This window comes from Oncorhynchus masou, chromosome 10 (assembly GCF_036934945.1).
Source record: "Oncorhynchus masou masou isolate Uvic2021 chromosome 10, UVic_Omas_1.1, whole genome shotgun sequence".
NCBI classification, from domain to species: Eukaryota; Metazoa; Chordata; class Actinopteri; order Salmoniformes; family Salmonidae; genus Oncorhynchus; species Oncorhynchus masou.
The window spans coordinates 26357432-26370909 of record NC_088221.1 but is presented as its reverse complement, the minus strand read 5'-3'; the positions used below and the strand labels follow the sequence as shown (position 1 = coordinate 26370909).

At 43.8% G+C, this 13478-nt stretch overlaps 1 protein-coding gene across 1 annotated transcript in view; it reads left to right on the top strand.

Moving 5' to 3' along the window:
* Positions 1-13478, top strand: part of LOC135547424 (follistatin-related protein 1-like) — a 63082-nt gene that overhangs the window by 21073 nt on the left and 28531 nt on the right. The window contains exon 3 of the mRNA XM_064976435.1: positions 13227-13328. Within this exon, the coding sequence (XP_064832507.1) occupies positions 13227-13328 (102 nt within the window). The remainder of the gene's footprint in view (positions 1-13226; positions 13329-13478) is intronic.

Genomic DNA, 13478 nt, shown 5'->3' with positions numbered 1-13478 from the left:
ACATACTGTCTCATATATACTGAGATGTGTAGTCAATTGTGCAATTGCGTTGATTCCTGGCATTCTGTTTTTTTAAAAGATAAACAGATAATCAGCTGTTGTAAAACATGTGGGTCTGGAAAGACAATTCCCTTCCTCAATAATGTCCAGTGAATTCTACTAGCTGAAAAGCCTAAATGAGTATGACATCCTGGTATTTAAAGCGTATTGTAAAGAAGACGCTAAGAGTCAAGAAGCAGGTGGCACGTTTAATAAACCAACAAACATGGACCAAAACAACATCGTAGTGGCGTCTTAACCTAGACACAGACACAATACTGAATGGGGAGAGAAGCTAAGGGTGTGCCAGATATAGGGAAGTTAATAAGTGAGGTAATGGAGTCCAGGTGTGCCTCATGATGACGTGCAGGTGCGCGTAATGATGGATGCCAGTACCGATGGAGATCGACTACCAGAGGGGAGGAGCGGGAGTAGACGTGACGCATACTGAAAATATATGCATTTTATTTCAAATGTTTTATTTCAGATACCCAAAATGCCTGCTATTTAGAACGCAAGTACAAGTATTCAGACACGGCCAATGTGTATGGAACAAAGACGACCAGAGAGCCTGTGTGTATGGATGTCATTTCTCTCTGTAACTGTTCCTTATATTACTGTTTCCTCATCACAGCTACGTACTGGTCACTCCTCTCTCACTCCAATATAAATGCATAGAATAGGAACCAGGCGTTTCATCTCAGAGGAGGATGAGAAATCCCTGTCATGCTGTAGTGTGGTGTCTAATGCACTGCAAGTCATTTCAGTTCACTACTGGTCGCTCAGCAGGGGTTCCCTCCATAACTCCTTTAAATTGAACTCAGTGGAGTAAAGGTATGATGAAAGCCTGATTAGTTGGAACTTAGGCTCAAAAGTGTGAAGATCCATATGCAGTCTTTGTAGGATACATGTCCGTTTCAGGATAATTAAAAGTAGACATTTAGAAATTAAGGAGCTGTCGTTGAAAAAAACAACATTCCTCCTAATTATTATAAAACATTCTAATTAAAACTGCTGTAAAGTATTTTTTCCTCTGGGCTATCCTCCAATGTGTCCCTTAGCCGAGGAGAGAGGTTCTCTCTCTCTCTCTCTCTCTCTCTCTCTCTCTCTCTCTCTCTCTCTCTCTCTCTCTCTCTCTCTCTCTCTCTCTCTCTCTCTCTCTCTCTCTCTCTCTCTCTCTCTCTCTCTCTCTCTCTCTCTCTGGCCTGGTTTGGACTGGGTCTGAGTTGTGTGCATAGGCTAGGACAACCCTGGGGAGGCTGGGAGTTGTGTAGAGGGGAGGGATATAGGAAATGGGGACGGAGGAGGGAGTTTGGGGGAACGTCCCTCTTACCAAGATATTTATGAGATTTTGGCTCCGGAGAATCCCCAATAGACATTGACAGAGGCACAGTTGAGCACCCAACCAATCTCTACTTGTTCTCTCTTCCCCTCTTGGTCTGACTCTTTTCCTCCCTCCCTTCCTCTTTCTCCCTCTCTCTTCAGATTATTTTGCCACGCTCCCTTTTATTCATATTCTTACCCTCTCTTGTTCCCTACAGTATGTACAGTACCTTTCCTTCATGCTCTTTTTTCCCTCGCTCTCCTTTCCACCCCCCTCCCCCCTGTTGGAGTTTAATAAGAAACATGTGTCTGAGAGCTATGAATGTTTCATTGGGAGGGGTGTATAGGAATGATGTCATCCATGGTGAGCTGCAGAGAGTCTGTGAGCCATTATGTTTAAACTCCCCTTACACATTTCTGTAAAGGGGTGTATGGGCATTGGTTTGTTAATTCAAATTATAAACTGGGTGGTTCAAGCACTGAATTCCAATTGGCTGACAGCTGTGGTATATCAGACCGTATACCATGGGTATTTTTTTAATTATCTTTATTTAACTAGGCAAGTCAGTTAAGAACAAATGCCTATTTTCAATGACGGCCTAGGAACAGTGGGTTAACTGCCTGTTCAGGGGCAGAACGACAGATTTGTATGACAATGGTTACGATGGTAACCAGTTTATAATAGCAATAAGGCACCTTGGGGGTTTGTGGTATATGGCCAATGTACAGTACCACGACTAACTGCTGTATCCAGGCACTCCGCGTTGCATTGTTCGTAAGAACAGCCTTTAGCCGTGGTATATTGACCATATATACCACACCCCGTCATGCCTTATTGCTTAAGTACAGCATTGATTAACACTAATCTCACTGGCCGTTTACTGTGGTTGCCGTTAGCAATACTGTTGTTTTAATTAAAGGTAGTTACAGATTCTGTTGCAGGTGAAAAGAGAGAGGGCAGAGAAGGAGTCGGGGGATGGGTTTTATCCTTGCTTTAAACTGGCTATCAATGTTCTGTATGCTAATGAGTGCAGTGGTGCATCCTGGGCAGGGAATAATGGAGGTGGGAAAGTGGCCCCACAACAGGAAGCATCAATCCAACTGCTGACTCAGTGGATCATTACACACAAATGTGCACACGTGGACGCACGCGTCCAGCGAGAAAGTAAACCAGTCGCTGAAGTAATCCCATTTTATGAAATTAAACCCCCACTGTGAAGTGTGGGTGTACACTGGTTTCTTCTAACTATGTCACCTCCCATTCCATATGCGGTGCTATTATGGTGCTATGTTATATCATACTTCCTGCTCTAATGATCTGTGTTTGCAGGCTCGCAGACTGCCAGGGTTTCCGTTAGCCGGCAATTGCTGGCTTTTAGAGAAAAACATTTTTAAGCCGATAAATAAAACTGTTGCCGGCCAAAAAATTGACGAAACGCGCAACCCATGAATAGCAAGTGTTGATGTGTGAAGAGGTCATCTCTGTAGTAATGTTAATGCATGTATGAATTAATAATGAATATTAACATTTACTGTTCTCATTCCAGTTGTGGATTTTCTTCTTTTATTGCAGAGTTCACAACCTACTACACTTGTGAGAAACAAGTTTTGGTTTATTTAATAAATAAATAAATGTTCATTGTCTTATATTTGGAGTGCTCAGTGTGAGCAATGAGACTCTGTCTGGTTTCTCTGATAAAGTTGAGGGAGCATGCTCCTGAGCATGTGTCTGATTTCTCTGATAATGTTGAGGGAGCACGCTCCTGAGCATGTGTCTGATTTCTCTGTCCTGATAAAGTTGAGGGAGCATGCTCCTGAGCATGTGTCTGATTTCTCTGTCCTGATAATGTTAAGGGAGCATGCTCCTGAGCATGTGTCTGGTTTCTCTGTCCTGATAAAGTTGAGGGAGCATGCTCCTGAGCATGTGTCTGGTTTCTCTGTCCTGATAATGTTAAGGGAGCATGCTCCTGAGCATGTGTCTGGTTTCTCTGTCCTGATAATGTTAAGGGAGCATGCTCCTGAGCATGTGTCTGGTTTCTCTGTCCTGATAATGTTAAGGGAACATGCTTCTGAGCATGTGTCTGGTTTCTCTGTCCTGATAATGTTAAGCATGCTCCTGAGCATGCTGGTTTCTCTGAGCATGTGTCTGGTTTCTCTGTCCTGATAATGTTAAGGGAGCATGCTCCTGAGCATGTGTGTGTCTGGTTTCTCTGTCCTGATAATGTTAAGGGAGCATGCTCCTGAGCATGTGTCTGGTTTCTCTGTCCTGATATGTTAAGGGAGCATGCTCCTGAGCATGTGTCTGGTTTCTCTGTCCTGATAATGTTAAGGGAGCATGCTCCTGAGCATGTGTCTGGTTTCTCTGTCCTGATAATGTTAAGGGAGCATGCTCCTGAGCATGTGTCTGGTTTCTCTGTCCTGATAATGTTAAGGGAGCATGCTCCTGAGCATGTGTCTGGTTTCTCTGTCCTGATAATGTTAAGGGAGCATGCTCCTGAGCATGTGTCTGGTTTCTCTGTCCTGATAAAGTTGAGGGAGCATGCTCCTGAGCATGTGTCTGTCCTGATTTTAAGGGAGCATGCTCTCTGTCCTGATAAAGTTGAGGGAGCATGCTCCTGAGCATGTGTCTGGTTTCTCTGTCCTGATAATGTTAAGGGAGCATGCTCCTGAGCATGTGTCTGATTTCTCTGTCCTGATAATGTTAAGGGAGCATGCTCCTGAGCATGTGTCTGGTTTCTCTGTCCTGATAAGCATGTTGAATGGTCTGGTTTCTCTGTCCTGATAAAGCATGCTCCTGAGCATGTGTCTGGTTTCTCTGTCCTGATAATGTTAAGGGAGCATGCTCCTGAGCATGTGTCTGATTTCTCTGTCCTGATAATGTTAAGGGAGCATGCTCCTGAGCATGTGTCTGGTTTCTGAGCATGTGTCTGGTTTCTCTGTCCTGATAAAGTTGAGGGAGCGAGCATGCTCCTGAGCATGTGTCTGATTTCTCTGTCCTGATAATGTGAGGGAGCATGCTCTGAGCATTTCTCTGTCCTGATAAAGTTGAGGGAGCGCGCTCCTGAGCATGTGTCTGGTTTCTCTGTCCTGATAATGTTAAGGGAGCATGCTCCTGAGCATGTGTCTGGTTTCTCTGTCCTGATAAAGTTGAGGGAGCGCGCTCCTGAGCACGCATAGCAGTACCTGGCCAACTGCTCGGAAAATGTTTGTTTTTTTAACATCCATAGAGAATTATAATATATTATAATTCGAGTTCCTCACAGTAAGCTATTTGAAAATAATATGAAAAAAACAACCATTCAGTTTTCAAACAATTAAGTATGTTTTCAAAATGCATTTGGCTTCAAGCTCACATTGTAAAGTGGTGGGTAATGTGCTGATAGTCTGTTGCCTGCACTTGAATGGTGAACGAGCCAGGCTTCAATTACCAGTTGAGAAATAACAATAGTAGGCCGAGCTTTTTTTAACCGTGCACCAAAACAGTTTTCTAACACAATTGCATTCAGAATTGTTGCCAATGAATGGGCTTATAAAAGCACATGTTTTATTCCAGCAGCAACAAGCTGTGGAGCTGCAGGAGAAATCCAGCTCAAAATAGGCTCTGTATGCTGTGCACATGTGAAAAATAAATCCTAATGCAAAACAATGCTTTTTATTCATTGATGTAAATACCAGTCAATGTAAATACATTTGACCATCATGCTTATCGATCTATAGGTCAATTTGCATAATATATTGGAATAAAATTGGCCTGTATGTATTTTCATTGTACCTTGTCAGCTTGGGGATTTGAACTTGCAACCTTTCGGTTACTAGTCCAACGCTCTAACCACTAGGCTACCCTGCTGCCCCTTCATGATATTCCCAATCATGTGAAATCCATAGATTAGGGCCTAATTCATTTATTTTAATTGACTGATTTCCTTATATGAACAGTAACTTTTTATAGTTTTACTTTGGTGTTAATTGCAAACAGGATGCATGTTTTGTAATATTCTTATTCTGTACAGTCGTCATTTTTTTCACTCTGTCAATTAGATTAGTATTGTGAAGTAACTACAATGTTGTTGATCCATCCTCAGTTTTTGCCTATCATAGGCATTATATTTTTAAGTCACCATTGGCCTCATGGTGAAATCCCTGAGAGGTTTTCTTCCTCTCCGGCAACTTAGTTAGGAAGGATGCCTGTATCTTTGTAGTGACTGGGTGTATTGGTACACCATGCAAGGTGTAATTAATAACTTCACCATGTTCAAAGGAATATTCAATGTCTGATATTGTTTTATTTTTACCCATCCACCAATATGTGCCCTTCTTTGTGAGGCATTGGAAAACCTCCATGGTCTTCGTGGTTGAAACTTTGTCCAATCCCGGGCACTGTCACAATTGGTCATGACCGAGAGTCCCATAGGGCGGCACACAATTGGCCCAGCACCGTCCGGGTTAGGGTTTGGCTGTGGGGGCTTTACTTGGCTCATCGTACTCTAGCGACTCCTTGTGGCGGGCCGGACGCCTGCAGGCTGATACCGGTCGTCAGTTGAACAGTGTTTCCTCCGACACGTTGGTGCGGCTGGCTTCCGGGTTAAGCGGGCGGGTGTTCAAAAGAGGGGTTTGGTGTTTCGAGGAATGCTTGACTCAAACTTCGCCTCTCCTGAGACCGTTGGGGAGTTGCAGCAATGAGAAAAGATCGTAATTGGATATCACGAAATTGGGGAGAAAGATATATTTAAAAATCCACTGCTCAACTGAGAGACTGTGTCAATATTTATGTGTAAATAAATGTACATGTTGGGTACAAAGATGAGGTAGTCATTCAAAAATCAGGATAAATAGGTGTGAGTTATTATTTGACTTGTTAAGCAAATATTTAGTCCTGATTTGTTTTAGGCTTGCCATAACAAATGACTCCAGACATTTCAGCTTTTCATTTCTAATAAAAATGTATTACATGGCTTATAGAGTGACGGAGAATGGTAGAGAAGAGCTGTGGTGTCTGAATACACTTCCCTCACCTGGAGATAGAGAGAGATATGAAGGAAGGGACTAGTGAGATTGTAGTACCTCAAAATGTTTAAAGGCTGATCAATAAACATTCATAAGCAAATCATTAATCACACTCAGACAGCTCTGATTTCCGATTGGCTCAGTTGGGGTTTATTATTGGCCAATCATTAATCACCCAGACAGCCATTGGCTGCTATTGGCTCAGATTGTGTTTTACGTTATCAGTTCAAATAAACAAAGGCCATTACTTAACTCAATATTTTAAGAGCCTCAGTGTGTGTGTGCATACATGCATGTGTATGCTAGTTGTGTATATGAATGTATATCTTTCTGGTATGACTGTAATCCTAGGTGATGCTTGACCTTCTCCCTGTCAATAGGACAGTAAGACATGCGTCTCTCTGAGCCTCACATCCCCTGTCACCATAGAAACTCCCCATTCAGAGCTGGTGGAACAAAAACTGCTGTCTCTTAGCTAAAATGAAAGGTGGTCCTGCAGGCGATATTTGGAGAGGTGTAGCTGGAGCTAGACTAAACTAAGCAACATCAGCACATCCATTACTCTGCTAGGGTTATCAGAGAGAGAGAGACTGCAGGTTTCAACAGGCTCCTCTCTCTGGTCTCTGGCCATCTGTAGCTAACTGTCTGAATGGACCACTACTCCACCAACCCTCAGGGAGGCATTTGAAGAAGTATTATAGTATGACCTCAGCTGTGGTTTGTGTGGAAGGGGGATGTGTGAGTGTGTTTTAACTTTTACACCAAACAGGGTTGTGTGTGTGTGTGTATATGCCTTTCCACCAAATGGTTGTCTCTCAGGTAAGGGTCAGTAGTTAGTACATTAGTATATTACAATAGGCTGTTTAGCCCCCTCCTCTCTCTCTCAGGTAAGGGTCAGTAGTTGGTACATTATAATAGGCTGTTTAGCCCCCTCCTCTCTCTCTCAGGTAAGGGTCAGTAGTTAGTACATTACAATAGGCTGTTCAGCCTCCTCCTCTCTCTCTCAGGTAAGGGTCAGTAGTTAGTACATTACAATAGGCTGTTTAGCCTCCTCCTCTCTCTCTCAGGTAAGGGTCAGTAGTTGGTACATTACAACAGGCTGTATTGCCCCCATATGACCTCCATGTTAGCCTGTCATTAGCTTCCTAAAGGCTGATTGGAGAGATGGCAGGTCACAGGAGCCTTCAGGGATTTCTCCCACATTCCATGACTCACCCACACGCACGCGCTAACACAACACACAGGGGAGGGAGGAGAGCGAAGAACAGGGGACCCGAGGAGGGGGTGGGGTAAGAATTACATAGACCATGGGAATGGGCCCAAAGGAAAACACAGCTCAGACTCCAGATGTGGATACACCCTGTTTTAAACACACACACACTCACACACACAGTGAAAATGGGGAGGGAGGGGGTAGTTGGGAGGGCTGTAAGGCTACTCCCAGAGCTGTGCTTGGCAGCTGGTGATTGGCTGGCCTGTTGCTCATAATGAACTGGACTTGGCAAGTATACTGCCCTTGTTTCAGGAGAGACAAAGGCACAGAAATAGAGAAACAACGGAAAGAAAGAGCAATAGAAACATTTACAAGTATAAAGAGAATGAACAAAAGCAAAGACTGTTAGTGTGTGTTCTGTATGAGGTCATATCTTCTCCACAGAAAACATATACAGTTAGTATGTTCCTACTATTCACACACACACACAGCTCTTCTATCCTTGTGGTGACCTAGAATGTATTTACATTAAAGATCATATTGTCCCTAACCCCAAGCCCCTAACTGTAACCCAAACCTAACCAAATCAAATCAAATCAAATTGTATTTGTCACATACACATGGTTAGCAGATGTTAATGCGAGTGTAGCGAAATGCTTGTGCTTCTAGTTCCGACAATGCAGTAATAACCAACAAGTAATCTAACTAACAATTCCTAAACTACTGTCTTATAAACAGTGTAAGGGGATAAAGAATATGTACATAAGGATATATGAATGAGTGATGGTACAGAGCAGCATAGTCAAGATACAGTAGATGGTATCGAGTACAGTATATACATATGAGATGAGTATGTAAACAAAGTGGCATAGTTAAAGTGGCTAGTGATACATGTATTACCTAAGGATGCAGTCGATGATATAGAGTACAGTATATACGTATGCATATGAGATGAATAATGTAGGGTAAGTAACATTATATAAGGTAGCATTGTTTAAAGTGGCGAGTGATATATTTACATCATTTCCAATCAATTCCCATTATTAAAGTGGCTGGAGTTGAGTCAGTGTCAGTGTGTTGGCAGCAGCCACTCAATGTTAGTGGTGGCTGTTTAACAGTCTGATGGCCTTGAGATAGAAGCTGTTTTTCAGTCTCTCGGTCCCAGCTTTGATGCACCTGTACTGAACTCGCGTTCTGGATGATAGCGGGGTGAACAGGCAGTGGCTCGGGTGGTTTATGTCCTTGATGATCTTTATGGCCTTCCTGTAACATCGGGTGGTGTAGGTGTCCTGGAGGGCAGGTAGTTTGCCCCCGGTGATGCGTTGTGCAGACCTCACTACCCTCTGGAGAGCCTTACGGTTGAGGGCGGAGCAGTTGCCGTACCAGGCGGTGATACAGCCCGCCAGGATGCTCTCGATTGTGCATCTGTAGAAGTTTGTGAGTGCTTTTGGTGACAAGCCGAATTTCTTCAGCCTCCTGAGGTTGAAGAGGTGCTGCTGCGCCTTCTTCACGATGCTGTCTGTGTGAGTGGACCAATTCAGTTTGTCTGTGATGTGTATGACGAGGAACTTAAAACTTGCTACTCTCTCCACTACTGTTCCATCGATGTGGATAGGGGGGTGTTCCCTCTGCTGTTTCCTGAAGTCCACAATCATCTCCTTAGTTTTGTTGACGTTGAGTGTGAGGTTATTTTCCTGACACCACACTCCGAGGGCCCTCACCTCCTCCCTGTAGGCCGTCTCGTCGTTGTTGGTAATCAAGCCTACCACTGTTGTGTCTTCCGCAAACTTGATGATTGAGTTGGAGGCGTGCGTGGCCACGCAGTCGTGGGTGAACAGGGAGTACAGGAGAGGGCTCAGAACGCACCCTTGTGTGGCCCCAGTGTTGGGGATCAACGGGGAGGAGATGTTGTTACCTACCCTCACCACCTGGGGGCGGCCCGTCAGGAAGTCCAGTACCCAGTTGCACAGGGCGGGGTCGAGACCCAGGGTCTCGAGCTTGATGACGAGCTTGGAGGGTACTATGGTGTTGAATGCCGAGCTGTAGTCGATGAACAGCATTCTCACATAGGTATTCCTCTTGTCCAGATGGGTTAGGGCAGTGTGCAGTGTGGTTGAGATTGCATCGTCTGTGGACCTATTTGGGCGGTAAGCAAATTGGAGTGGGTCTAGGGTGTCAGGTAGGGTGGAGGTGATATGGTCCTTGACTAGTCTCTCAAAGAACTTCATGATGACGGAAGTGAGTGCTACGGGCGGTAGTCGTTTAGCTCAGTTACCTTAGCTTTCTTGGGAACAGGAACAATGGTGGCCCTCTTGAAGCATGTGGGAACAGCAGACTGGTATAGGGATTGATTGAATATGTCCGTAAACACACCAGCCAGCTGGTCTGCGCATGCTCTGAGGGCGCGGCTGGGGATGCCGTCTGGGCCTGCAGCCTTGCGAGGGTTAACACATTTAAATGTTTTACTCACCTCGGCTGCAGTGAAGGAGAGACCGCATGTTTCCTTTGCAGGCCGTGTCAGTGGCACTGTATTGTCCTCAAAGCGGGCAAAAAAGTTATTTAGTCTGCCTGGGAGCAAGACATCCTGGTCCGTGACTGGGCTGGATTTCTTCCTGTAGTCCGTGATTGACTGTAGACCCTGCCACATGCCTCTTGTGTCTGAGCCGTTGAATTGAGATTCTACTTTGTCTCTGTACTGACGCTTAGCTTGTTTGATAGCCTTGCGGAGGGAATAGCTGCACTGTTTGTACTCGGTCATGTTACCAGACACCTTGCCCTGATTAAAAGCAGTGGTTCGCGCTTTCAGTTTCATGCGAATGCAGCCATCAATCCACGGTTTCTGGTTAGGGAATGTTTTAATCATTGCTATGGGAACGACATCTTCAACGCACGTTCTAATGAACTCGCACACTGAATCAGCGTATTCGTCAATGTTGTTATCTGACGCAATACGAAACATGTCCCAGTCCACGTGATGGAAGCAGTATTGGAGTGTGGAGTCAGCTTGGTCGGACCAGCGTTGGACAGACCTCAGCGTGGGAGCTTCTTGTTTTAGTTTTTGTCTGTAGGCAGGTATCAGCAAAATGGAGTCGTGGTCAGCTTTTCCGAAAGGGGGGCGGGGCAGGGCCTTATATGCGTCGCGGAAGTTAGAGTAACAGTGATCCAAGGTTTTTCCACCCCTGGTTGCGCAATCGATACGCTGATAAAATTTAGGGAGTCTTGTTTTCAGATTAGCCTTGTTAAAATCCCCAGCAACAATGAATGCAGCCTCCGGATAAATGGTTTCCAGTTTGCAAAGAGTTAAATAAAGTTCGTTCAGAGCCATCGATGTGTCTGCTAAACACCTTTCTGGTAAGAAGAGGGGTGGGGGCGTATGCCTTATGGCTAACTAGACATGGTGCGATGAAAGAAACATACAGGAACTCAAATCCTTCTGTTCACCTGATTTAGAATTCCTCACAATCAAATGTAGACCGCATTATCTACCAAGAGAATTCTCTTCGATTATAATCACAGCCGTATATAACCACTAACCCCTTACCCTTATGTTATTCTTATGTTATTTCTAACCCTAATTGTAAACCTAAGCCTAACCCATCAGCTTAAAATGGCCTTTGTCTTCATGGGGATGTGGGAAATGACCCCACAATTAACTATCCTTGTGGGGACTTTTGGAGAATTTCGGTCCCCACAGCGATGCCATCACGAATCAGTACACTACACTCAAGTTCCCAAGTTGTGCAGTCTTAGGCACTGCATCTCAGTGCTAGATGCGTCACTACAGACACCCTGGTTCAAATCCAGGCTGTATCACAACCAGCTGTGATTGGGAGTCCCATAGGGTGGCAAACAATTGGTCCAGGTTTGGCTCTTGTAGGCTTTCATTGTAAATAAGAATTTGGTCTTAACTGACTTATTACTAATATAAGAATTGTCCCTATCGTCACATTGTGTTGGCTCAGGCTTTTACTACAGGCCACTTCCTGTTTACACTATGTCGTTTCTTGAGGTGAGCATGACGTAGTTGACATGGTAACTAACAGCTGCCACAAACAGGAATTCATGTGAGAGACCTTCACTCAGGTAGAGATAGAGAGAACCTGTCTGTGCTCTGTTGGAAGGGAACTGCTTTGGCCCCATTTAAGGACAATTACCCGTTGTCATGGCAATGAGATAGCCACCGTGTCTTCTGGGAGTTTGTAACAAAAATTGTGCATCTCTAGTAAGGCAGTTATCAGCATGCATGTTTGTATATTTGTTTGCCCCTATTAGGCCAGTAATAGCACATATCAGTTCAATTAGTGCAGTATTCTCACTAACAGGTGCAACAAATATAGCCCCTTACAAGGCATGGCTCTAAATATGATAAGGAGCCAGCCATTCTTTCCCTTCCAACAACATTTTACCATAATACGCCATAATTCACAGTATGTTGCTGTGAATATACAGCAGAACAGGTAATACTGTGCTTTACTGTAAAATTGTATAGCAGTGTAGTGGAATGCCATTGAGCCCCCATAATGTGTTGCTCTTTACAGTACTGTACGTTAATATATAATTACAGTAGATAGCTGTACATTTTTTGCTGTAAATTCACAAGCAATTTGTTACAGTGTGTGCGTGTGTGTGTGTGTGTGTGTGTGTGTGTGTGTGTGTGTGTGTGTGTGTGTGCGTGTTTGTGTGCGTGTTTCTGTGCGTGTTTGTGTGCGTGTTTCTGTGCGTGTTTGTGTGCGTGTTTTTGTGCGTGTTTGTGTGCGTGTGTGTGTGTTTGCTGAATGTTTTGTTGTGGTTCCTGAGGGTTTCTGAGTTATGCTGTCTCTTTCATGTGACTGCGTCAGCGAAGCTGATAGTATCCTGATAGGGAGTGTGATAGGAGCCCACTGAACCTCATCCTACATGTGAAACCACTCATTCTATTCTGAAGAACACTGGCTCTTCTGAGACTGGGCAACAGTGACACCTTGTGTCTGAGACATGTAAATGCTGTATTTTTTCCTGTGTGTGTGTTTGTGGGGGTGTGTGCATGCATATACAACAAAATACAACTGCAAATGCCCCTAAAGACCAATGTATCAAAATGAAATATAATATACTTTTGCAAAGTATTGTACTTAATTACTATACATGTATTTTGTAGAACAGCAACAACATTCTCATTAACGGTTTCAGAAACTTCTTACTTTCTATGACTGTGATATGTTGTTATTTATATACCTTAGTTGAATGAGTTTTCACTCTGGATAAGAGCATCTGCTAAATTACCAAAATGTATATGTGAAAATTAACAACTACAAAGCACACTGGGTATTGTCATTCGCCTTGTTTTGGGGTGGAGATCATTCGAGTAATACACAGCATTCTTTGAAATTATACATTTTTACAAATATATTTATATTTAGTTAGCTATAAAGAAATAGGATACAAATTACAGCTTTCCAAGGTATCTTCTTACAAAATACATTGGAATGTAAGTTCAGCCCAGTGCAATACAACATACAGAATACTCAGAAGTAATTATAATACCTATTTAAAATACATGTAACAGAAGAACTACCCATCTGTGTGTGTTTGTGCTTACAGTGTGCTCATGTGCCAAAGCTGTGTGTTTGTTTTCAGCACTAACAATGTGTGTTTTCTCTTTCCTCAGGAGGTGCAGAGTAAGAGTAAAGTGTGTGCCAATGTGTTTTGTGGAGCAGGAAGAGAGTGTGTCGTCACTGAGAAGGGAGAGCCCAGCTGCTTGTGTATAGAGGTGAGGAGTGTGTGTGTGAGTGTGTGGGTGTTCATTATCAGGACCACAAGTCACCAGAATGTCCCCACAAGGTAGCCAAGAAAATGTTTGAAAAGTCAGGACCTTTTTCATGTGACTCACATCAACAGTGGCACTCAGCTCAACATTTTT